At 43.7% G+C, this 24,676-nt stretch overlaps 3 protein-coding genes across 4 annotated transcripts in view; 1 reads left to right on the top strand and 2 right to left on the bottom strand.

Annotated features, from left to right (window-relative positions):
• The window catches only part of chd4b (chromodomain helicase DNA binding protein 4b), a 38,179-nt gene extending 33,298 nt beyond the window's left edge, over nt 1-4,881 (bottom strand). Inside the window, exons 1-7 of the mRNA XM_051956453.1 lie at nt 4,596-4,881; nt 4,250-4,449; nt 3,683-3,807; nt 2,224-2,472; nt 1,479-1,594; nt 843-942; nt 566-767 (exon numbers count right to left, since the gene is read on the bottom strand). Of these exons, the coding sequence (XP_051812413.1) occupies nt 566-767; nt 843-942; nt 1,479-1,594; nt 2,224-2,472; nt 3,683-3,807; nt 4,250-4,310 (853 nt within the window). The 5' untranslated portion in view covers nt 4,311-4,449; nt 4,596-4,881. The remainder of the gene's footprint in view (nt 1-565; nt 768-842; nt 943-1,478; nt 1,595-2,223; nt 2,473-3,682; nt 3,808-4,249; nt 4,450-4,595) is intronic.
• Nucleotides 4,882-8,550: 3,669 nt separating this feature from the next.
• Nucleotides 8,551-17,101, top strand: wnt4b (wingless-type MMTV integration site family, member 4b). Of its 2 annotated transcripts, XM_051956456.1 has the most exons (10): nt 8,551-10,793; nt 10,879-10,921; nt 12,070-12,273; nt 12,492-12,645; nt 14,257-14,341; nt 14,413-14,544; nt 14,627-14,769; nt 14,844-14,984; nt 16,297-16,459; nt 16,533-17,101. In XM_051956456.1, exons 3-10 carry the CDS (start codon nt 12,185-12,187, stop codon nt 16,700-16,702), a joined length of 1,077 nt encoding a protein of 358 aa, XP_051812416.1. In that variant the 5' UTR covers nt 8,551-10,793; nt 10,879-10,921; nt 12,070-12,184; the 3' UTR covers nt 16,703-17,101. The 2 variants fall into 2 exon arrangements, with proteins under 2 accessions (XP_051812416.1, XP_022071240.2); XM_022215548.2 differs by having other exon boundaries at nt 8,551-10,921.
• Nucleotides 17,102-18,881: 1,780 nt separating this feature from the next.
• Nucleotides 18,882-24,571, bottom strand: cdc42l (cell division cycle 42, like). Its single transcript, XM_022215533.2, has 6 exons — nt 24,202-24,571; nt 22,058-22,162; nt 21,912-21,984; nt 21,723-21,832; nt 21,119-21,316; nt 18,882-19,558 (listed from the first exon to the last, which is right to left on the bottom strand). The coding sequence occupies exons 2-6, from the start codon at nt 22,160-22,162 to the stop codon at nt 19,469-19,471; spliced, it is 576 nt and encodes a 191-aa protein (XP_022071225.1). The 5' UTR covers nt 24,202-24,571; the 3' UTR covers nt 18,882-19,468.
• Nucleotides 24,572-24,676: the final 105 nt, after the last annotated feature.

Here is a 24,676-nt window from a genome sequence, read left to right as displayed (position 1 = left end):
AAGCGTTTCTTAAGAACATTCACAAAAAAAACTCTACCAAAATTAAACGAAATTCGCTGGATTTTAGTTGATTTTTTTGTGAATGATCTTAAAGAAAATAGAAGTTTTACTGATATATATGGAATCACTTTAGATATTTTTAGGATTTTTTTGGAAGATTTTTACTAATTTATTGAAAATATTTACAATAATTTTCTTGCCAAATTTGGGGGATTTTTTAAATAGAACTTTTAAGAGAAACTTTTAATTTTCTTCTTGAAGGTTTTGCAAATTTTCAGAAATTTGGGGGAATTTTTGCTGATTTTTTGGACTTTTTTCAGACAAGGAAACAATATTTTTTGGTGTCCGCGAACCAGGACAACAGGAGGGTTAAAGAAACATTTTTTAACATTTTTTTTTCACTAAAAAATTTCCCAAAAATGTTGATATCAGAAGCTTCACAGTGAAAACATTTTTTTCCACATTTTCAAACTTTAAAATGGGTCAATTTGACCCGCAGGACGACACGAGGGTTAAATAAACTGTTCATAAATGAGCCGTCCTGTTCCGGCTCCACCCACATTACCTTTGCCTTCCTTGGTCTTGGCCTTGCGTAGTGGCACCGCTGGAGGTGCAGGAGCTGCGGTGGGAGTCGCAGGAGCTGCAGCAGCCACAGGTGCAACAACGGGAACGTTCTCTGCTCCTCCTTCGGTTCCCGCAACCACCATGTTCTCCACGGCTGCGGCCACGTTAGCGGCTGCTAGCGCTGCGTTAGCCGTCGCACAACCCTGCAGAGGAACACACTGAGTTCAGGTTCTGTTCAGTAGAACTCGGGTCTGCGAACGGGTTCTGGGTCTCGGTACCTTCAGTGGGTTGTTTGTGCTGAACTCTCTCCACTTGGCCATCATCAACGTCATCATCTTGGAAACGGCGATTTTAGGGTTCTTAGCTGCGATCAGCGGCCTGAAGACAGGAAGTGGACGAAAGACATGAAATAAACCAGAACCATGTGGTGTTCTCAGTTCTGTCTCCATCAAACATTAAATGTCACCAGAGTCCAGATTAGTAATGAATTAGTATCACATAATATGGTGTTCTCTTTCAAATGGAGCTTCAGAGTCTTGAGAAAGAAGAGCTTCCTGTTCAGCAGCATCACGGGAATCTTATCTAGTTATTTAACTGGTCAAATATCAGGGAAATTATCTAATAATTCTGCATAAACCTTGTGAATATATAGGAATATAAGGAGTACTTGCACTAAAAGTCTAGTTTTCTGCTCATTCACACACATCTAAAGCTGTACATAGTAGTTTAACACACATCTTCCCTCTATAGCATGTTGCCCTGTTTAACTGCAACTGTGTTTTATTTTGTGAAAACACTCCAAGAGACAGAAAGTCCCGTTCTTTGTTTGTGTTCACAGATTCTCCAGGAACACTTTGGTTTAACATTAGCGCTTGTCTTTAGTAGCAAAGCAACGTTAACGTCAGTCTGCTGACCTGACAAACTGGCTGAAAGCCTTGTAGTTGGTCAGAGAGCTGTAGTCTTCCTGAGTAAAGACGTGGTCGATGTCCTTCATGCCCCAGGCCTCCAGCAGCTGGGTGGAGCTTTTAGGCTGAAACAACAACCGGAAACAACTTACAGCAGCGATCAATATCAATAAAGATCGATATTTGGAGCTCATAATACATTAAATATTATACATCAACAGCATGTGATACCAGGATACCTCTTAACTAGGTTACTTCCTGCCTCCTAACTTAGCTGCTAGATGTTAGCTTAGCATTAGCCACTGTAAAAGCAGTCAATGTCCTGATTTGTGTTGACGTCTGTGCTTCTTGTTCAGTTTCTGCAGGTTGTTTTTCAACCAGAAGTCCAAGAAGAAGAAAGCTAAGAAGAGCAGCTAACCTTCTGGTGCTAGCATTAGCCTAGCATCATCACCAGAAACAAACACAGCTCTAATTGGAGCTGCTACAGTTTGATAATGTGCTTCTCGGTCTCTCTGTGTAAACAATGGCTGTCAGTGATTGGCTGTTACTGTGATGTGCAACCAATCAGATAGAGCTGTGGGCGGGGCTCACTGACACCACAGAGCAACTGCAGACAGACAGGTTGAGGAATATTTAATGTATTTTACTGCTAATTTTGTAGTAAAATAACGATACAGAGAAATAAGGAACACGCAGAACTTCGTTTCCTAGTTTCTCCTCCAGAACCGACCCGCTTCCTCCGGCTCAGTGTTACCTGACAGTCGTCGTCTTCGTCCTCATCGTCTTCTGGTTCCGGCTCTTTCCGTTTGCTCTTGGAGCTGCTGGATCCTCCTTTCTCTGCTGCTCCCTTCTTCTTGTCTTTGGCAGAGCTGGAGCGTTTCTTCTTCTTCCTGCCGGGGGCGTAGTCGCTGCCTTCGCTGTCCGACCGAAGGCCTCCCTCCTCGGCCTCGCGCTCGGCCACTTCCCCCCCCAGCAGGGGCTCCGGGGAGCTGACCGGGAGCTCCTGAAACATGGAGGACTCTGGTTACTAGGTGGTTTCAGTCATCACAGGAAGAAGGGGCTACAGTGACATCACTTCCTGTGAAGCCAAGCTGCTCTGGTCAAACATGACTCATCGATAATTTCAGCCAGTCAGTCAATCTGCTGGTCAGCTACAGAAACGTCTCTTCTCCTCTGTAAGATCACTCAGGCAAAAACAGTAACGATATTCTCGCTTCACTGAAATAAATTATTCTGATATTCAATCAATTAATCAGTCTAAGCTCTCTTCCATGTGAATATTTTCTGGTTTCTTTCCTCAGTGACAGTAAACTGAAGATCTTTGGACTAAACAAGACATTTGAGAGAACTCTGACACACATTTTTAACATTTACTGACATTTTAGAGCCAAACAGCTGATTACTGATCCAGAAAATGATCCACAGATTAGTTGATGATAGTTTAATTTAATCAATAGTCTCTGATCTTAATAGGAATCCTGCATCAGGAATCAGTGTTAAGGACATAAACACAACATGTGCTCCTCTGTGGTTGGGTCATGGGTAAATACTGGTTAGGGTAAACTCATCTCTTGGAGGGGTTAGGCTTATGGTTACATTAGGGTTGGGTTATGGTTATGGTTGAGTTATGGTTAATATATGGTTGGGTAATGGTTAGGGTAAACTCATCTCTTGGATGGGTTGGGTTAGGGTAATGACTGACACATGGATAATTTATGGTTGGGTAATGGTTTTGTTATGGTCAGGTTTGACCCACCTCTTAGATGGGTGAGAGTGACATTATGGACACATTATAGCTAAGTTATGGTCAGGTTATGGTTAGAATATGATTTGGTGATGGACAGTTTATGGTTGGGCTAAGCTGACCTCTTTAACAGGTGATGCTTGTTTATGCTTAGATCATTGTTATAGTTAAGCTTTCGGTCAATGGTGGGTTATGGTTAGTTAATGGTTTGTTTTTGGTTAAACTAACCTCTTTGGCGGGTTGAGGTCAGTTTCTGGTTAAACTAACCTCGCTGATGGGTTATGGTTGTGGTTAGTTTTTGGTTAGCTTCTGGTTATAGTTAGGCTGTGGTTCTGGTTCTACTAACCCCTCTGACAGGTGATGGTTAGTTTATGGATACTTTTTGGGTCAATTTAAACTAACCTCTCTGAGAAGTTTTGGTTATAATAAGTTTAGTTTCTGGTAATAGTTAGGTTCTGGTTCTACTAACCTCTCTGGCAGGTCTCTGCCTCTTGCTGCTGCGGTTCTCTCTGCTGCTCTTCTTAGCTTTCTTCTTCTTCTTGGACTTCGGCAGCTCGTCCACCTCCGAAACCGGATCATCTGGATCCTCCTCATCTGCAGGAGACATTTAGTTAGTGGGAGAGAGGGAGGACCGGACCGGAGCTCTGAACCCGGTACCAGATGTCTGGACTTGGTACCAAAACTCTGGACCTGCTACCAGAGCTCTGCTGCAGGCTGGACTGAGAGCTCCTGACACACACACACACACACACACGCGGGCGCGCGCATGCACGGACAGACATACATACACACACGCGCGCACGTACACACATACACAGACAGACAAACAGACACACGGCAGGTTGTGTTTTGTGTTTTGTTTGCGAGTTGAAACTTTGACAGACACGTGAACGGAGAGAACGGAAGCAGCAGAACCGGAACCAAACTGTCCAAGTTCTTAAACTAATCCGTCATGGAGGACACGAGCCGCGGCTAGCAGGCTAACGCTAGCCGGCGGCTCGGTACCGGAGAGACGGGCTCCTTCAGGGCAGCTTACCGGGCAGGACCGACTGCTCCTCCGCTCCGAACTCTTCCCGCTCATCGTCGCTGCACGACATGTTCCGGTTCGGTTCTGGCTCCGCTCCGGTATTAATCCTCCTGAAGCTGCTGGTGGCGGGAGGCGGAGGGAGAATGACGTGGGACCGTGGACGGACCGGGGGTGTCCGGTGGTAGTGGTGGTGGGAGGAGGGGGGGGATCTGGGCACAAACAACAGGGATCCAGAACCAGACCCAGAGTCAGAGCCAGAACCAGGTCCCCAGAGGATGAACCTGCTCATACAACTTACTGCAGCTTTGATCCGGATCAATGAGAGAAAAGTTGAAGCTTCTCAGCTCAAACTTACCGGGTCCGGCTCGGTGCTGCTCGGTGCCGCTCGGTGCTCCGGGTCGGTGCGGGGGCTGCAGCGGCCAGCGATCGATCCCTGATTGATCCCTGATCGATCCCAGCTGATCGGTAAGGTGCTGAAAGGCTCCGCGTCCCTCAGCAGCGCTCAGCCAACATCCACAAACACACAAAGGGGGCAGACATCCCATAATAATCCCCCTCCCACACTCAGGACTCTGCATAGTTACCTCGCAACGGACAGACCATAATACTCAGCTGCCCCCACCCCCTCCGACACGCGCGCGCGCGCGCAAGCACGCACTCACACCACTGCACATGCGGCACGCACGCGCCTTCCCCTTTCCACGAGCGGTCCCAGCCCCCTTAGCAACCCCGTTGTCATGGCGACGCCCCCTCCCTTGCTCTCCCCGACAGACCATAATACTCCAGCAGCGAGCAGCACACATCCCATAATATGCAACTCCTAAAAAGACAGGAAGAAGCTGGGAAGGTCTCCGGGGAGAGCCGACAGACCATAATAGTCTCAGAGCTGCACCTGCTGGTCACCATGACGACACAGGAGTCAGAACACCTTAGCTGAGGTTCAGAGCCGCAACTGGACTGGACCGGGGTCGGGTTCTGTGTTGTACTAGTGGGTTCCACGTGGTTCTACAGGGTTCTACTGGGTTCTAAAATCAGCTGAGTCTGGACACACCAACAGTAATCAGCTGATCGGATGCTTAATTAAATCCAAACTAAATGTAATCTAATAAAAATAATGATGTCGCTTCAACTTAATCTTCATAGTTTGGACTCAGTTGCCTGTTTTAGGTTTTAAACTGAACTCGACTTTAATCTGAGCCCAGGTTTCAGATCAGCTCGTCTCTGAAGAAAACTTCCCAGAACATTTTCAGAACCTACAGTTGATCGGAAACAGTTAATCGTGATAAATCTGATCAGCTGCTGAGAACGTCTGATTGTAATTAATTGGAAAAATGTGTCTCGTTTCTGGTTTCAACATTAAATAAATGCGCTGAAAAACACAAAATAAAAAAACGTCATCAACAGTTTTACGGTTGAATTCATCTCTTCAAAACTGCTGCAGGAAAAAAACATTCATGAAATCAGTAATCAGTAATCAGTGAAATGGCTTTGATCTCAGGAAAAACTGATTCTTCCAACTGTCAGCTGATTTATCTCGTTGAACTTTATTGAACTTTGTTTGTTAGAACCGGACTGAACCAGAACCAGGTCATCAGCTGGTCCACAGCAGTGGAACCTGAGGAAACTCACTCTGGAGGTTCTGGAGGTTCGGTTCCTTTCGGTAAAATCAGTGTTCTCTGACCTTCATCTGGTTCTGGATTCAGCAGCTTCTTCCTGGTTCAAACAGAATGAATCTTGTCTCACCTGGTCACATGATCACCTGTCTCAGCTAGTCACCTGGTCACCTGTGGACATCAGCAACACACCTACAAGTTCCAGAGTTGGAGATAAACAGCAGAAGCTCGGTTCCGCTCAGGTTCATTGTGGGCCTTTAACAGCTGGTTCTGCAGAATCGAAAGAATGTCGAAGGTTCTGTTTTCCGCTCAGTGAAGAACTGATCTGCTGCAGCTCCACAGTAAACACGTGATGAAGTGTTTTTTTTTGTAGAAGCTGCAGTGTGCGGCCTGCGCTTCCATGAAACCTTCAGAGAACAAAGATCAATAAAATGATGCTTTCAGCTCAGCAGGTTCTGTTTGGTTATTAAAATAAAAAACACTTCAATCCTGAACGAGAACAACAGGCCTGAAAAGAACCGAAAGACTGAAGGTCAGATAATGATCACATCTGACGATTACACTAATGTTAAACACACACACACACACACACACACACACACACTGTGTTTTCCTATCCTTGTTGGGATCTACCATTGACTCCCATTCATATCTAACCCCTAACCCTAACCCTAACCAAAACAACGGCTAAACTTAAAGAAACGTTTTTGCACTTTTTTCAGTAACAGCAACATGGCCAAGAAAACACTGTTTAAACTGGTGGGGACCCAAATGAGGTCCCCACAAGTGACATAGTTTTCGGGTTTCCTACAGTTGTGGGGACATTTGATCCCCACAATATAGCAAAAACATGGGCACACACACACACACACACACACACACACACACACATGTTTGTACTTCTATCTTAGTGAGGACATCCATAGGCGTAATGCATTTCCTAGAGCCTTACCCTAACCTTAACCATCACAACTGATTGCCTAAACTTAATCCTTACCCTAACCCTAACCAAACCTCAATTCATACCTGTTCTCTAAAAACAAGTCTTCACCCTCAAACATGGTTGTTTCAAAGTGAGGACCGGCCAAAATGTCCTCACTTTGTAAAAATGTCCTCACATTGATAGTTAAATGCAGAAAATGGTACTCACCATGTAGCAAGTACAAGAACACACACACACACACACACACACACACACACACACACACACACACACACACACACACACACACTTCAGCTGCCAACAATCAGCTCTTCAACCTAAATTCTATCCAGCAGTCGGTTAGATGTTCCACGATCATGTTCTATGATCCATCAGACTCCAAGACACACTGAGATCACATAGCAGCACCTCTGTGTTCCATGTTCTATGTTCTGAGTTCTATGTTCCATGTTTTATGGTTTGTGTTCTTTGTTTTATGTTCTGTTCCATGTTCTATATTCCAAATTCTGTTCTATGTTCTGTGTTCCATGTTCTATGGTCTGTCTTCTGTGTTCCATGTTCTATGGTGTGCGTTCTGTGGTCCGTGTTCTGTGCTCAGTGGGCTATGTTCTAAGTTCTGTGTTCTGTATTCTAAGTTCTGTGTTCAATATGCTGTGCTCCTTGTTCTATGTTCTGCAAACTTAGTGCTGTGTTCTGTGTTCTATGTTCTGAGTTCTGCGGCTGCACCTTGTCAGCAGTAGCCTGTCTCTTGCATCATTATGATCTGTTCTATGTTCTGATTGCTATGTTCTGTGTTTCAAGTTTGTAATGTTCCATGTTCCGCGTTCTGCATTCTGAGTTCTTCTGCATTATCCGGGTCTTCTGGTAATGAGGTCAAAGATGGATGTTTTATTAATTTCACCTCATAATCAGAGATTGTTGATCTCCTGACCGGCATTACAGATTCCAGATAAAGGATGAGAAATAACAGAAATGTTCAGGTTTTTATCTTTAATGGTTCCTCAGATGTTCTTGTTCAAACAGACTCAGATTTAATGAGAGAACAAAGCTGCTGCAACTGGAACAAGAGTTTTAAAGAACATCTCATTAGTATTTGGTAAATGCAGTTATGAGAGTATTTATTTAAAATATGAATTTAAAATTTGACAGAAACCGTTTTAAATATTGATAGTCAACAATAACAGATTAGGACAGTGGAACAGAGGAACCCTGATGGTCTGAGATGGAACCTAAAGGCCAGAAAAATCCTGATGGAAGCTGAAAACAGTGAAATCAGATGATGTAGGTATATAAGCTGGGGTTCTGTGTGTTCTCAGTGTAGAACAGTGTTTGGGACATGGGACATGGAACAGTTCCGTGGTTCCTGTTGAGGAACCCTCTGCTATGTTAAAGCGGTGTTTTTTTGTGTTCTCAGGGCTGAACAGTGTTTGAGAACATGGAGCAGAACCATGGTTCCTGATAAGGAGCCCTCTACTGTATACAAGCTGTGGTTCTCTGTGTTCTCGGGGTAGAACAGTGTTTTAGAACATGGAGCAGTCCTGTGGTTCCTGATGAGGAACCCTGTGGTTCTGTCCGGACAGACCGGCTGCAGTGTTCCTGTTCTCTACATGCAGATGGCGTTCTCTCTGCTGTCTCTTACTGTTGCTTCACTGCCCTCACACATGCATGTAGGAGCGTGCACGGAGCTCACGTGCACTGCCCCCCTCCTCCATATCTCCATAACACTCCTGGGTCGGCCCTCTGCCCCCTCCCCCCTCCTTCCCTGCCTGACAACACCAGCGCTGCCATCCCATAATATTCATGCACACATTCGTGCACAGCAGTGCAGCTCTTTGTTGGCTGAGCCTCGTGCACGGCGTCATGTTTCTGCTTCGCATGGCTCTGATGGCACGAGGCCTCCGAGCTGAAGGTGGAAACTCTCCGGCTCCTAATGAGGTTCTGATGGGAACCTGTCGATGACGTCCACCAGAACCAGAACCAGAAGCGTCCACATCAAGTCTCTCCCACTAAAACATGTCAGGCTGAAGCTTTAACAAGCGGCTGCAGCCTGGCGACAGTCGCAGCGCTGCGGCCGCAGATAAAGACGATTATTTACGAGGACGAGCTGAGGCGCCGGACATGACAGTGCTGCTCGTCACCATGGCGTCGCCGTGGGAGACGGCGGAAGACGTCACTCTGAGGAACTGGACACAAAGGAGGAAGACGGCATGACAACTCAAACAGGAGAACAGAACCGGTGTCACTGGGTTCAGGTGGACGACAGCAGGTTCTGGACGGAGACTGAATCCGGTCAGAACAGGTTCCACCAGAACCTGCGTCACTGAGGTCCAAACACACAAATTCATAAAATCAGTAGCATAACCTCGACCCCATACGGGTCATTAGAGACTCAGAGAACAGAACCAGAACACAGTCAGAACCAGAATCTACACAAAACATATAAAATGTGGAATAATGTCCAGTCACGGTTCTTGATACAGAACCTTTAAAGAGCATAAATACTCAGGTTGAGATGAAACAACTAAGTAGCAAACGTGGAAGAAATGTCACTGAAGTGTGAATCAGAGCAGAAGAACAAAGAGGAACTAATCAGAACCTGTTCACAGTAAAATATTAAACATCAGAACCATGAAGCAGAGCCAGACTCTAGGTCCAGACTCTGGTCCAGGTTCTGGTCCAGACTCTCGGTCCAGTCTGTGGTTCTCCTGCTGGACTGGAGCCTCCTCCTCCATCTCCTGATTTATTGGCCTCAGTTCCAATATTTGTCGGCGCTGTGTTTTCCTCCCCTTGTCTAAATGTCACCAGTTCTTCAAGACAATGAGGAGGACGGAGAGAGAACCGAGGGCAGCGGGGGGAACCGGGCCGGAGGAGGGCAGTGGGGGGGAACCGGGCCGGAGGAGGGCCACTCGTAAAACCAGCACAAGGTTTGGGAAAATTAAACATTAGTGAGAATAGAGGAGGAACCAGAAGAAGCCTCACTGATTCATCTACGCTGGAGGTTCTATGAAAGCTGCAGGAGATCCAGAACACCTGGGTCAGAATTAGAACATCTGGATCAGAACCAAGTCCAGGTTCTGGTGTCGCCTCACAAACACAACAGAAGTAAAACTGTTAATACAGAACCTAAAGTTGCTCCATCAGCATCACACTGCCTCCCTTCTCCCCCTTCCTTCTCCTTCTTCCCCTTCCTCCTACTTCCTTCCTCTTCCTCCCTCCTTTTCCTGCTTCCTCCTTCTGCCTCCCTTTCCTTCCACTTCCTGTTTCCTCCCCCAGCCTCCTCCTTAATCTTCACCTGTCTCTTCCTTCCACCTCATATTCCTCTTCCTCCCTCTGCCTCCTACTCCTTCCTCTTCATCCTTCCACTTCCTCTTTCCTCCCCCTTCTTCCTCACCTTTCCTCCCTCTTTATTCCTCTCCCTCCTCCTCCTTTCTCCTCCTTAATCCTCCCCTGCCTCCTCCATCCATTTCCTCCTTCCTTCCCCTGCCTCCTTTCTCCTCCTGTCTCATTTCTCCCCTTCCTCCTTCCCGCTCCTTCCATCTCCTCCTTCCTCTTCCTGCATCCTCTGCCTCCTCCTTCTACCTCCCCTTTCTTCCTCCTTCCACCTCCTCTTTCTTCCTCCTTCCACCTCCTCCTTCCTCCCCCTTCCTGCCCCTCCTTCCATCTGCTCCTTCCTCTTCCTGCATCCCCTGCCTCCTCCTTCCATCTCCTCTTTCCTCCTCCTCCTTCCTCTCCTTCCACCTCCCCTTTCTTTCTCCATCCTCCCCCTGTCTCCTCCCCCTGCCTCCTTTATAACCGTCCCTCCCTCTCTGCTCCCGTTATTCTCCTCTGGTTTGTTTCTCACAGCAGAACTGCCTCATGATGCTGCCGTCTCTAGAACCGGTTCCTGTTGGTTCTGTTGGATCTGAACTTCTGGCTCGTTTGTGGTAGAACCTGTTATCCCGCATGGACTCATTTTTGTGCGTGAAGGAGTTTTTCTTGCAGTTTGTAGAACCGAGCCGTAAGTATGTTCCTGCTGACAGAACACGAGAACAACCTGATGAACAAGTTCTCTGATTAACATTTTGAACGTCTGATCCACTCAGTGAGAGAACGAAGAACCAGCAGCTGACAGAGAAGCATGAACTGGTAAGAACCGATGTTCCTCTGAAACCCTTCTTCACAGGGATGTCATAGAAGAACCATTCTAACTTCACAAAGAACATTTTCTGCAACAGGTTATTTAGAGAACCCCAATGATGCCTGAAAGAACCACATTCAAATGGTTCCTTAGACACCTTAAATGGCAGTTTAGCAAAAATACGTTCTGTAAGGAACCATCCATATGGTTCTACCTTGATAGCAAAACTTGAGAAGTAATTTTTAAGCATTTCACGGTTTCTTCCATTAGAACAGGTAATATTTTAGGTTCTAGACTATTGCTCAGACAGAACAACATGTTCTAAGATCCCAGTTTGAAATCTGTGAAACTAAAGAACATTTCTGCATTTTCTGATGTTTATCGACTAAATGATTCATCCAGAATAAAAGAACGTTCAGCTGCTACTTGACGCCAAACCAAAGAACAGGAACAAACATGTAGAACCTTTAAAGAACCACAAAACGAAAAACTGCGTTAATCAAAGAGGTTCTTCAGGTGGTGGTTGCAGAACCAGAGATCTTTCTGTAGAACTATTATGGTTCTGGTTGAAGGATAAACTACGTGCTCTCTCTAAATGTTCTCTAAATTTGTAAAGCTGGATGGGTTCTCCACAGTTCTGTACGTTGTTTTGACAGATGTTTGGATCAGTCCTCCATGGCTCTGTGTTGTGTGTTCTAGTAGATATGTGATCAGTTCTCCATGGTTCTGCGTGTTGTAACAGACATGATTGGTTCTACGTGGTTCTGTGTTCTGTATCTAACAGATATGTTTGGATCAGTTCTCTTGGTTCTGTGTTGTGTGTTCTAGTAGATATGTGATCAGTTCTCCATGGTTCTGCGTGTTGTAACAGACATGATTGGTTCTGCGTGGTTCTGTGTTCTGTATCTAACAGATATGTTTGGATCAGTTCTCTTGGTTCTGTGTTGTGTGTTCTAGTAGATATGTGATCAGTTCTCCATGGTTCTGTGTTCGAACAGATATGTGATCGGTTCTCCATGGTTCTGTGTTGTAAAAGATATATTGGGATTGGTTCTCCATGGTTCTGTTTTCTAACAGATGTGTGGGAATAGGTTCTCCATTGTTCTATGTTGTAACAGATATGTGACCGGTTCTCCACGGTTCTATGTTCTAACAGATATGTGGGGATCATCCCCAGACTGAACAGAACCACAGCAGACCTGCAGACGGACGGACCTCCTCCTGCTGTCCACAGATCAGCCTGACGGACGGACGGACGGACAGACAGTCTGATGCCAACTGTCTCCGCCGTCAATCTCTCGGCACCACTCCTCCTCCTGTTGCTATGGGCAACCCACTGCTCCATGGCAACCAACTGGCTGTGAGTTCTGGGAGGAGTTTGTTTGTCCGGCTGTAACTTTTACAGACGCTGACACGTCTCTAAATCTCCGCTCTTTGTCTGCTGCTGCTGCTGACCTTTTCCAACCCGACTCCACGTCACTGAAATCTGACACTTGTCGCCTCTTCATCCTCTCTGTGGTTCTGACCTGATGGTTCTGACCCGGTGGTTCTGACCTGATGGTTCTGGTTCTGTTGCAGCTCCCTGGCGAGGTTTCCCCGGTCCAGGCCCGTGTCCGGTTCTGCCCCCTGCGCACGGCTCCGGGGTCTGACCGCGGGGCAGGTGGGGGTGTGCAGGGCTCGAGGGGAGGTGATGGAGTCCGTACGGAAGGCGGCCGAGATGGTCATCGAGGAGGTAGGAGCAGAGAGCATCGTGGGAAACCTGTCAGAGCAGAGAGCATCATGGGAAACCTGTCAGTCAGAGCAGAGAGCATCATGGGAAACCTGTCAGAGCAGAGAGCATCATGGGAAACCTGTCAGTCAGAGCAGAGAGCATCATGGGAAACCTGTCAGTCAGAGCAGAAGTCTGATTTCAGCAGCTCAGAATATGATAAGAAACTTTACACCGATGCCCTAAAAGGACATATTAACTACTGTTTTTACATCAAGTTAAATCATTTTTCTTGGTTTCTACAACATGTACAGACTGTAGCAGAGTCTAGTCAGAGTTTTGCGAGTGTGACAGAGGAGTTCAAGGTGGAGGTGGGACTACATCAGGGATCAGCTCTGAGCCCCTTCTTGTTTGCTATGGTGATGGACAGGATGACAGACGAGGTTAGACAGGAGTCTCCATGGATTATGATGTTTGCAGATGACATTGTGATCTGTAGTGAGAGCAGGGAACAGGTGGAGGAGAAGCTGGAGGCGTGGAGGTTTGCCCTGGAAAGGAGAGGAATGAAGGTTAGCCGCAGCAAGACGGAGTATCTGTGTGTGAATGAGAGGGACCCAAGTGGAAGAGTGAGGTTACAGGGAGAAGAGATCAAGAAGGTGGAGGATTTTAAGTACTTAGGGTCAACAGTCCAGAGCAATGGAGAGTGTGGAAAAGAGGTGAAGAAGCGTGTACAGGCAGGCTGGAACGGCTGGAGAAAAGTGTCAGGTGTGATGTGTGATAGAAGAGTTTCAGCTAAAACGAAAGGAAAGTTTTACAAAACTGTGGTGAGACCAGCCATGTTGTTTGGTCTGGAGACAGTGTCCCTGAGGAAAAGACAGGAGGCAGAGCTGGAGGTAGCAGAACTGAAGATGCTGAGGTTCTCTTTGGGAGTGACCAGGATGGATAGGATCAGGACTGAGTACATCAGAGGGACAGCACATGTTAGAGGGTTTGGAGATAAAGTCAGAGAGGACAGACTGAGATGGTTCAGACATGTCCAGAGGAGAGAGAGTGAAGATATTGGTAGAAGGATGCTGAGTTTCCCACTGCCAGGCAGGAGGCCTAGAGGAAGACCAAAGAGGAGGTTTATGGATGTGGTTAAAGAGGACATGAAGGTAGTTGGTGTGAGAGAAGAGGATGCAGCAGACAGGGTTAGATGGAGGCAATTGATTTGCTGTGGCGACCCCTGAAGAGAAAAGCTGAAAGGAAAAGAAGAAGAAGGAGAAGAAGAAGAAGAAGTAGTAGTGGCTGTTCTAACAGTTTGTTCTGTTTCTATTCTGCGTGTTTATCTAGTAGCAGTAGTAAATGGTAAATGCTCTGTATTTATATAGCGCTTTTACTATACCTGCAAGGTACCCAAAGCGCTTTACATGATACATCACATTCACCCATTCACACACTGATGGCAGACGCTGCCATGCAAGGCGCTAACCACGACCTATCAGAAGCAATTAGGGGTTAGGTGTCTAAAAAAGTAGCAGTAGTACTTGTAGTAGTATTAGTATTAGTAATAGTTTATATTCTGGGCGCTTATCTCCGGTCTGACACATATAATTCTTTCTTTCCTTCCTTCCTTCCTTCCTCATGTCTGTCCAGTGCCAGCACCAGTTCAGGAACCGCCGCTGGAACTGTTCCACGACGCCTCGAGGGATCAACGTGTTCGGTCGAGTGATGAATCAAGGTAACGCTGCAGCAGAACCTCCTGATCAGATTGAGCCCGGTTCCAATCTCAGCTGTGTCTGCTGGTTTCAGGAACTCGTGAGGCGGCCTTCGTCCACGCTCTGTCCTCGGCGGCGGTAGCGGTGGCCGTGACCCGGGCCTGCACCCGCGGAGAGCTGGAGAGGTGTGGCTGCGACAGGAAGGTCCGAGGGGTGAGCCCCGAGGGTGAGAACCAGAACCAGAACCAGACCTTGGAGGATCTCCCTCTGCAGAACCACTTCCTCAGTGTTCTGCTGCGTCTCTGCAGGGTTCCAGTGGTCCGGCTGCAGTGATAATCTGTCCTACGGCGTCGCCTTCTCCCAGACCTTTGTGGACGAACCGGAGCGGGCCAAAGGGCTGTCAGCTGGACGGCCGCTGATGAACCTGCACAACAACGAGGCCGGACGAAAGGTCGGACACATTCACTAACACTCTCAGCTGTGTTCTGTGACCCACTCTGATGGTTCTGGTCCTCTCGTCTCCAGGCCATCCTCCACAACATGCAGGTGGAGTGTAAATGTCACGGCGTCTCCGGATCCTGTGAGCTCAGAACCTGCTGGAAGGTGATGCCTCCGTTCAGGCGAGTCGGCGTCGTGCTGAAGGAACGCTTCGATGGAGCCACAGAGGTACCAGAACTGGATTTCTGTCTGGAGCAGAACCAAAAAGTCTGTAGATTCTAAGCCAGCAGGTTTTCTTTTTAGATTCTTGAAGATGTTGTGATCCGAGAGGCTTCTTCAGTTCTGAAGCAGAACCTTCACCAGAAACACCACAGTCTAAATCCTGCCTCTAACTCAGGGGAGTCACACTCATTTTAGTTCAGGTTCCACATTCAGCCCAATTTGATCTCAAGTGACCAGTAAAATCACAGCATAATAACCTATGAATAACCACAAGTCCAAAAAAGTAGAGTTCTGAAAAGGTTCACATTTAAGGAATGATATTTTTACCAAACATTATGAACTATGGAGTCACAGGAGTGCCACATCAAAATATAAATAAATAAATAAAGAAAAGGAAAAAAAAAGAAAAGGTAAAAGCAAAGACAAAATTTTCCTTTTTATTTATTTAATTATTTCTCTTTATAGTTCCACATTTATTTATTTATTTTAATTATTTCTCTTTATATTTCCACATTTATTTATTTATATTTTGATGTGGCACTCCTGTGACTCCATAATGAACAACTTGAACAACTCTTAAAAATAATGAATTCAATTTCAACAACATTAAGCCTCAGTTTATCATTTACACATTAAAACCTACAGTTAACGGAGTGTCTACAAAGACACAAAGCATTTAGCCACAGGTATCTGGAACAAAACAAAAAAACAAGACACAAAATGGCAAAAAAAATGATACAAATGTCACGAAACAAAACAAAAAAGACAAAATTAGACAAAAAAAGTTACAAAGCGACAAAAAACGGACAAACAACAAAAATTAGACAAAATATGAGAGAAGCGAGACATAAAATAACAAAAAATAGACAACACAAGCGAGACAAAAAAATGCAAAATGACACAAATGATACACAAAACAACGAACAAAGCAAAACAAAAATGAGACAAAAATAAGACAAAAAATACAAGTGAGTCAAAAAGGAAACAAAACAACAAAACGAGAAACAAAACAACAAAAAACGGGAGATGAACGACTAAAGTCAGATAAAAAAGACAACAAAATGAAAAAATTAGACAAAATATTACAAAAACGAGACACAAAATGACAAAAGAACAATCTAGTATTTCATTTTCTGATCAAAACAACTTATGTTCTACAAATTATTTTAAATTTATAGTTTAACTAATTTAAAATCCTCCTTAATGTCTTCTCTGGAATATTTACTCTTTACAAATTTGGGCCGGATTGGACCTTCTGGAGGACCGGTTTTGGCCTGCGGGCCGCATGTTTGACACCTCTGATCTAACGTCTCCTCAGGTCCGTCTGACCCGAATTGGGTCCAGAACGGCGCTGCTTCCTCGGGACCCACAGGTGAAACCTCCGGCTGCCAGAGACTTGCTGTACCTGGCTCCGTCCCCGGACTTCTGCCACCTGGACCCGGATAACGGGATTCCTGGGACGGCGGGTCGGAGGTGTAACGGTGAGTCCAGCAGCTGCTCAGATGGTCTGATTCTGAACCGGTGCTGACATGTTTGTTCCTCTGGATTCTGCAGGAACGTCCCGACTCGCTCCGGACGGCTGTGAGCTGGTGTGCTGTGGACCCGGATACCGGGCGGGTCGGGCCGAGGTGGTGCAGCGCTGCTCCTGCAAGTTCTCCTGGTGCTGCTCGGTCCGCTGCCAGCAGTGCAAGAACACGGTCACCATTCACACCTGCAGAGTGTGAGATGCACCAAGCAGAACCAGAACCAGAACCGAGCAGCAGGCTGACGGAACAGAACCCGGATCAGACACCAAATGATTTCTACAGTTTTACTTTAATCTGGAGTTTGGTTTGAAATGTTCTGCTGTAGAAGCTGCAGAACTCAGAGAACAAACACGACCCGTCTCTAACCCGACTCAGATTCAGAACCGGATCAGACATCAGTTATTGACTCACTGAACTGACAGAAGGTTTGAAGCTGAACTTAACCAGAACTAACAACCTGCAGCAGCTTTGATCCTAAACTAGCTCTGTGTTGATTCTGGTTTATTTATTTGGTGAATAACTTTACTGACGTCATCAAACTGTGGTTCTGAGCAGCTTGTAGGTCCAAACCTTAATAAACTCAGTAGTTCCATCAAACCTGGTCCTGTCAGTGTCTTACTGTCTAATATTTTTTTTAGTTATGTGACAATCAACGCTGGTTTGTCCGTCTGTGAACAACATTACTCAAAAACAGACTAACGGATTTGGATGAAATTTTCAGGGAAGGTCAGAAATTATTTAAGGACCAACTGATTAGATTTTGGCAGTGATGCGGCTTATAGTCTGGATCCACGGATTTGATAAAGATTTCTGTATCATTGCAAGATAGCGATGATGTCACTGTAACCATGACAAGAAGAAAAGCACTCAGAGAGCGCAGTCCTCCTCCAAGGCTGCTCAGTCGCTGTATCATTTCTGACACATGAAATCTTAAAAAAAAAAAAACAATTGTGGCAGAAATCACGACAACATACATGAAACCAACTGTTTCACATAACCTTTTAAATTTTACGCTTTTGCCATTTAATTTAGTTTCTTAAAGCTTCTTGTTTTCGTAATTTCAAAGAGCCGTGAAAAATCCTTCTGTTGTTTACTACAGTGGGCATGTTGTAAAATAAAAATATTTTTGTAAAATTCTAAATTATGAGTTGATGTTTTAGCTCCAAAAAGGCAGGAAATCACAAAAAAAGTTGAATTAAAAGATACTTTTTTCTAGGGCTGGCCCGAATAGTGGTTTCTGGCCTCCGAATATTCGGGCCTCATGAAAGACAAATATCCGAATATTCGTTACGTCTGATGGGGGGTGGGGGTAGGGGTGGGGACGGCCCGAATATTCGGATCCGTTCTTCTGGTCTCCCGGGTCCAAATTTTGCCTTCGTTTTGTCTTCAGTTATACTGAAGAATTCCAAAACACCGGTCTTCAGCATCTTGTCTTGTGTTTATGCAACGAAGTGAAGCGTGACGTCAGAGTCGGCAGCAACCCGGCCATTCAGGTGGTGGTAAGAAACAGGAATGGAGGAGCTGAGATGAGCCGAAGTGGGCCAAAGGCGAAGGGAAGAGACAAGCTCCGAATACCCTATTATCGTCAGGGGGGAGGAAGGGGTGATCACATAGACATATGTGTATATGTCTATGTGATCACACGATGAGATGAGCTGATATGAGCCAATGTGGGCCGAAGGCAGAGGGAAGACAGTAACGCCAAATATTCGTTCTGCCCGGTAACGTCCGATGGGGGGGTGAATATTCGGATACCAAAATTAATATCCGGATACCGCCGTAGCGAACAAATATTCGGGTCCAGCCCTACTTTTTTCCCGTCGGTGCTTGGGAGGATATGAGGGAATGAGCAGCCTTGGAGGAGGACTGTGCTCTCTGAGTGCTTTTCAGGTCTATTGAAGGGGTTCTGTGGGTCTGATTTTAAACATTACTGATCTGCTGTTTGGATTCACAACAGCTTTAATAAGAAAAGACCAAAACTCACCATCCTGTCTGTAAAAACACCGATGATGCGACTAGACCGCTGACAGCTTGTTGACATAAAACATGAGGATGAGATGCAGAGCAGAGTGGATTATTTTCTGCATTAACCAATCAGCTGTTTGAGTGTAAAATACCAGAAAATATTTGAAAAATGTGGATCAGAATTTCGTCAAATTTCTTGTTTAATCCAAAGATCTTCAGTTTACTGTCACAGAAGAAAGAAACCAGAAAATATTTACATTGAAGAAGCCGAAACCACAGAATTTAGACTGTTTTTGATTAAAAAATTAATTGATTATTATCAGAATAGTTGGGATTTATCTAATAGTTGAGATCTGCAAAATTCTCCCAGAGTTTTTTCCCCTCAAACACACAAATCAACAGTCCTCGTTCCTTTTCAGTTAAACCATTTTATTAAAAACATCCTGTGATTACAAACACCCAGAAATTTACTAGAAAAGTTCATCGTCTCTGTTAAAATATTACACCTTGATCTGTTCTATCATCCGTCACTGAGAGTTGGAAGTCCAGCAATAAAAATTTAAAAAATCTCAAGTTTCAAAAACCTTAAAAAAATGCTAATATTTCCCAAAACAGCGCGACAGAATTCTTACAATATACACATAAAAGAGCAAAAGAGAAGTTCTGATCCAGCTCAGCGCAGAAAGCGGCCGTTTGGTTTTAATCTCTTGAGCTTCATTACCGATCTGAAGGTCCAAAGAACCACCGACATGAACGATAAAAACACAGCAGGAGGCTTTACAGAGGAAGATTCTTATCAAAAAATGGAAGAACCGTGACAGGCAGGGGGGTCCGGCCCCACCAGAACTTAAACAGAACACTGCAGGCTAAAAGCTTCAGAACACACCGACTGTATTTACGCAGCCTGAAGGCACCATCAGAACATCTCAGTGAACCTCCCCTTTCGGCTTGTCCTTTTCTCTGCAAACGGATCAGAACCACCCGAGGCCGACGGCGCTTCTATAGCAGAACGCACTTCTTCTTGGGTTTGATCTCGGGAGGCTCCAGAGCTGCCAGGATGGCCTCGTCGAACACGTTCTTCAGTCCTCGCTGGAGAACGAACACAAGAAGAAGAAGCTGCTGATTAACAAACATGTTTTATGAAAATCTTTAATCTCAAACTACGGATATTTATAAAGCTCCCCGAGAGGTTTTTTTCTCTCATTAGGTCTGTTTGAACAACAACATCTGAGGAACTGTTGAAGATAAAAACCCGACATTTTCTCTGTTTTTTCTCATCATGTCACTGATTCAAAATCTATAATTTTGGATCAGTCAGTCAGTAATTTTTCGATAAAACGTAAAAATATGTCACAATATGTCTTGGCCTACAGATGACAGCCTACATCTGTCAAAATAATCACAACAGGGTCATTAAATTAGTAAAAAAAAATATGCATTTCTATAAAAATATGTGTTAAATTTCAGATTAATACATGAAACATTTTCTGAGAAAATAAAAAAACCCTCGATTGACTGCTGTCAGGTTTATTCTCTCATTAAATCTGTTTGAACAGCAATATCTGAGGAACTATTAAAAATAAAAGCCTGACATTTTCTGTTATTTCTCATCCTTTCATTAATTCAGAATCTGGAATATTGGATCATTCATCTCTGATTATGGCCGAGTTGAATTAGGAAAAAAGTTCCTTCTTTGAGCTCGTTCATATAAAAAACTGAAGTGAACTAGTGAGATTTTCTGAACTACGTTTAGCTGCAGGTCATAATAACACACAAATAAACACGTAGAATACTTTAATATGAAATACTGGGTCACTAAATGAGATTTAATTTGATCTGACTGAACAAGTTGAACCACAAAAACTAAAATACTGGAAAAAAAGTCTGATCCAAATCGAGTTTTGGAGTTAAAACACACCAATGTATTGATATAATTCAGAAACTATGGACACATTTTGGATTTTCACACCCATTTTCTAGGCTGGAGGAACAAACTGAACGTTTTTATATTTATTCAAATTCATGCTTTAATGGTTGAATTCATTTAATATTACAGATTCTGAATCGTGATGAGAAATAAGAAAGAAGATTTCAGGTTTTTACCTTCAATAGTTCCTCAGATATTGTTGTTCAAACAGATTTAAAAAGAAAATAAAAATATGTAACCTTTATTATTTAAATCAGTGTTGAATATTTCAGTGTAGAATATAATAAACTGATATTTTCTGAACCACATGCAGCTGCAGGTCACAATAATGCAAAACTAAACACTTTAATGTGAAGTATTTGGTCACAGAAATGGAAAGAAAGTTGATAACTGAGCAGCTTTGACAAGTGGTAGAACAATTAAACTATCCGCAGATCGTCTGATCCAAGTAGAGTTTAAATGGTTCAACAAACTACTAATATACTTTTTAATATGGACATACTTCTCATTTTTTTACTCTACTTTTTGTAGACATAAATCTTTTGGTCTGGAGTAGATGAAGCAAAATACAACATTTTTACCCCCAAATTACTGTAAAATAAATTTCTGGTTTCTTATTTCTGTGTTCTCTCCTCCTTCATGTTGTTCTGGTTCCACGGAGCTGCAGGACTTTGAGATCTTGACCTGAAGCGTTTTAAATGTCGGTAAAAGCGTCCGCGTACCTGTGTGAGAGCAGAACACTCGACGTATTTCACCGCCTTCAGCTCTCGGGCCAGCTTGTCTCCGCTCTCCGGCTGCAGAGGTCTCTGCTTGTTCTTGGCCAGCTTCTCCACCGTGTTGCTGTCGTCTCTCAGGTCCATCTGAGTTCCCACCAGCAGGAAAGGAGTGCTGGGACAGTGGTGGGAGATCTCTGGAACCCACTGAGCAGACAGAATGCCTCGTTTAGAGCAACTTTAACTAAAATGGAGCAACTCTGACTCACTTAGAGCCATAAAAACTCCCACTTTTATCCATGTGCTAACATAACTGCACAAGGGTTTTCTAACCATCAATGAGTCTTTCAACACCATTAGCTAACACAATGTAGCATTAGAACACAGGAGTGATGGTTGCTGGAAATGTTCCTCTGTACCCCTATGGAGATGTTCCATTAAACATCAGCTGTTTCCAGCTAGAATAGTCATTTACCACATTAACAATCTCTACACTGGATTTATCATTCATTTAATGTGATCTTCACTGAAAAAAAAATCCTTTCTTTCAAAAATAAGGACAAAAGTTCTGACCTTAGTTCCCCACCAGTGAATAAAATACGTAGAAACTGACCTTTTCCTTAACGTTTTCAAATGAAGATGGAGAGACGACGGAGAAACAAACGAGGAAGACGTCTGTTTGAGGGTAACTGAGCGGTCGCAGCCTGTCGTAATCCTCCTGACCTGAAAACACGACCGAGGTTTTCTGTTAGCGACTCAGTGACTCGAACACGGAGGAAAAGAGACGTTTGAAGAGTTTTACCTGCCGTGTCGAACAGGCCGAGCGTGTACGGCTCTCCTCCGATCATCACTGTCACCGCATAGTTATCAAACACCTGAAAAACACGCGGCAACGTTTAAAACCACCAGAGAGCTTTGAACCGACAGATTCTCATCACAGCTCCTCACCGTCGGGACGTATTCTGAGGGGAACTTGTTGGTCGTGTAGGAGATCAGCAGGCAGGTTTTACCCACAGCTCCGTCTCCCACCACCACACACTTTATAGTTTGCATCTGGAGACGCACAAAGCAGGAAACAGGACAAAAAAACACACAGTCAGAAGCACTGAGAGGCTCAATAACGCCTGGACTTCATTTACAGACAAACACTGTTTTCAAATGATTATCTGCAGATTATCGCTGTGATTAATCCTTTATTTGTTCAGATTATATAAAATGCTAAAAAGACAAGTTTCAATTTTACACCTTCAAATCTTCTAATTAACAGCGCTCGATTTAGACGGTCGCCATTTGCGACGTTTTTCGTCGCAAATGGCGACCTGGCGACCGTATAAATCGAGCTGAACCGCCTATCATGTTTTCTTCATGGAGGCAGCCACTCTGTATGATGTCATCAACCTCCCATGATTCCCGGCGGCCTGGCGACCGTCTAAATCGAGCGCTGAATTAATCCAGCCTCAGTTCATCATTTACACATTAAAACGTACAGATCACAGTGGATTTACAAAAGAACACAACATTTAGTCACAGGTATCTGGAACTGAACGATATAGTATTTCACTTAATGATTAAAATGACAAAAGTAGGACAAAAAAACTACAAAATCAAGACAAAATAGTACAAAAATGAGACACAAAATGACAAAACATGAGACGAACAACAAAAACTCGACAGAAAATTACACAAACACAAGCAAGACAAAAAAACCCAAATGACAAAAAAAAGCAAACCACAAAATGACAAAAATAGGACAGAAAACACAAGCGAGACAAAAAGGAAACACAAAATGACAAAAGTCAGACAAAAAAAACCCACAAAAACATACAAAATGTTACAAAAATGAGACAAACAACATGAAACAAAACAAAAAAAGAGACAAAAAATTATACAAAAAAGTTGCAAAGTGACAAAAAAATGACAAGCGACAAATGTGATACAAAAAATGCCACAAACAAGACATCAAAACGACAAAAACGATGCAAAAACAACGAATACAGCAAAACACAAAATGACATAAATAAGACAAAAAACACAAGCGAGACAAAAAGGAAACACAAAACGACAAAAACAAGAAATAAAATGACAAATATGAGACAAATGACAAAAGTCAGACAAAAAAACAAGACAAAATGTTACAAAAATGAGACACAAAATGACAAAGAACAATGTAATATCTTACTTCATGATCAAAACAATTGTACTCTAGAAAATATTATATATTTAGAGCTTCACAAATTTACAATTAGCAGTTAATGTCTTCTATGTCATTTTCAAACTTTACAAAGTGGACCAGATTGGACCCTGTGGAGGGCCGGTTTTGGCCCACGGGCCACATGTTTGACACCCCTGCATCAAAGGCTTCAGACAAACCAAAGAACAGATCAGCTCAGACCTGACAGCTGTTTAGATACTCCGATAAAAAGTGAAGCTTAAACTCTAAACTTGATGTTTGTGCAGCTTTAAAGCGCTACAGCATCAGTTTATTTTTATGGTGGTTCAGGGTCTAGGTGAGGCAGAAATAAGAAACATTTCGTCTCCGTAAGGCTTGTTTGTACATGTGCGAACAGAAAAATATTAATGACAGAAAATCACTTCCGCATTGTCTTCATACCGGAGCTTCTAAAGGAGAAGTTGAGCGTCATTCAGAGGCTCTTTCTGACCGTTTTAACGTATAAACTGATCTAAAACCTGCTGTAACTTTAACCACAAACACCTAAAATATGAAGTTAGGACCAACATAAAAGCTGTAATTTATCCTGAGCCTTTATAGAGCAGCTATTCAGAGGGTTAACTCAGACTGATGGAGTGAGGAAATGGTAGTTCTCAGTTAACTTTCCAACTAAATAAACCCGCTTCTGTTCGGTTTAATAAACGTAAAATAGCCGAACATGTGAGCGGCAGCTTCATTACATACTGATGGGATGTTAGCAGCACTGAATTAAACTTTAACACAACGCGGATTTTAAGCCAACAAACTCAGCCTCACCGCAGAAAAAGCTTTAATTTATTACTGACCCTCTGTTAAATGATTCCCACACAGTTAACTAAGCATAACTAGTAGTTTAACACAGTTTTTTTGTCACTTTACTCACCGTTCTTCCTCCAACAGGTTAGGCGTTGGTTACATCCGGGTTTGGGTGTCGCATTTCTTTGTGCGCAGCCGCAGATCAGACGAGCCTCAGTCCCAGCTGCAGAATGTAAACAGCACCGCCTGCTGGACACCAGAGACATAACATATGAATAGACTAGACTAGACTAGACTAGACTAGAATAGAATAGAATAGAATAGAATAGAATAGAATAGAATAGAATAGAATAGCCACTTAATTGTCCTCCAGAACATACACTAGTTGGTGCACATCATGACTGAAATTTCAATGCAAAAAATTCACCATTTGACTAATAAAAAAGAAAACAATTCCAATATATACATATAAAAAACTACATTAAATATATCATGTTTATTATAACTTATTACTGAATATAATAAAATATTTATTAATTTATTATTTATTAAAATGTGATGAAATATTATTTATTTATTAGTAAACATACATATGCTTATAA

This window comes from Acanthochromis polyacanthus, chromosome 12 (assembly GCF_021347895.1).
Source record: "Acanthochromis polyacanthus isolate Apoly-LR-REF ecotype Palm Island chromosome 12, KAUST_Apoly_ChrSc, whole genome shotgun sequence".
In the NCBI taxonomy this organism is placed as follows: Eukaryota; Metazoa; Chordata; class Actinopteri; family Pomacentridae; genus Acanthochromis; species Acanthochromis polyacanthus.
Note: the sequence above shows the minus strand (reverse complement) of the source record. Positions and strands in the feature narration are given on the sequence as shown.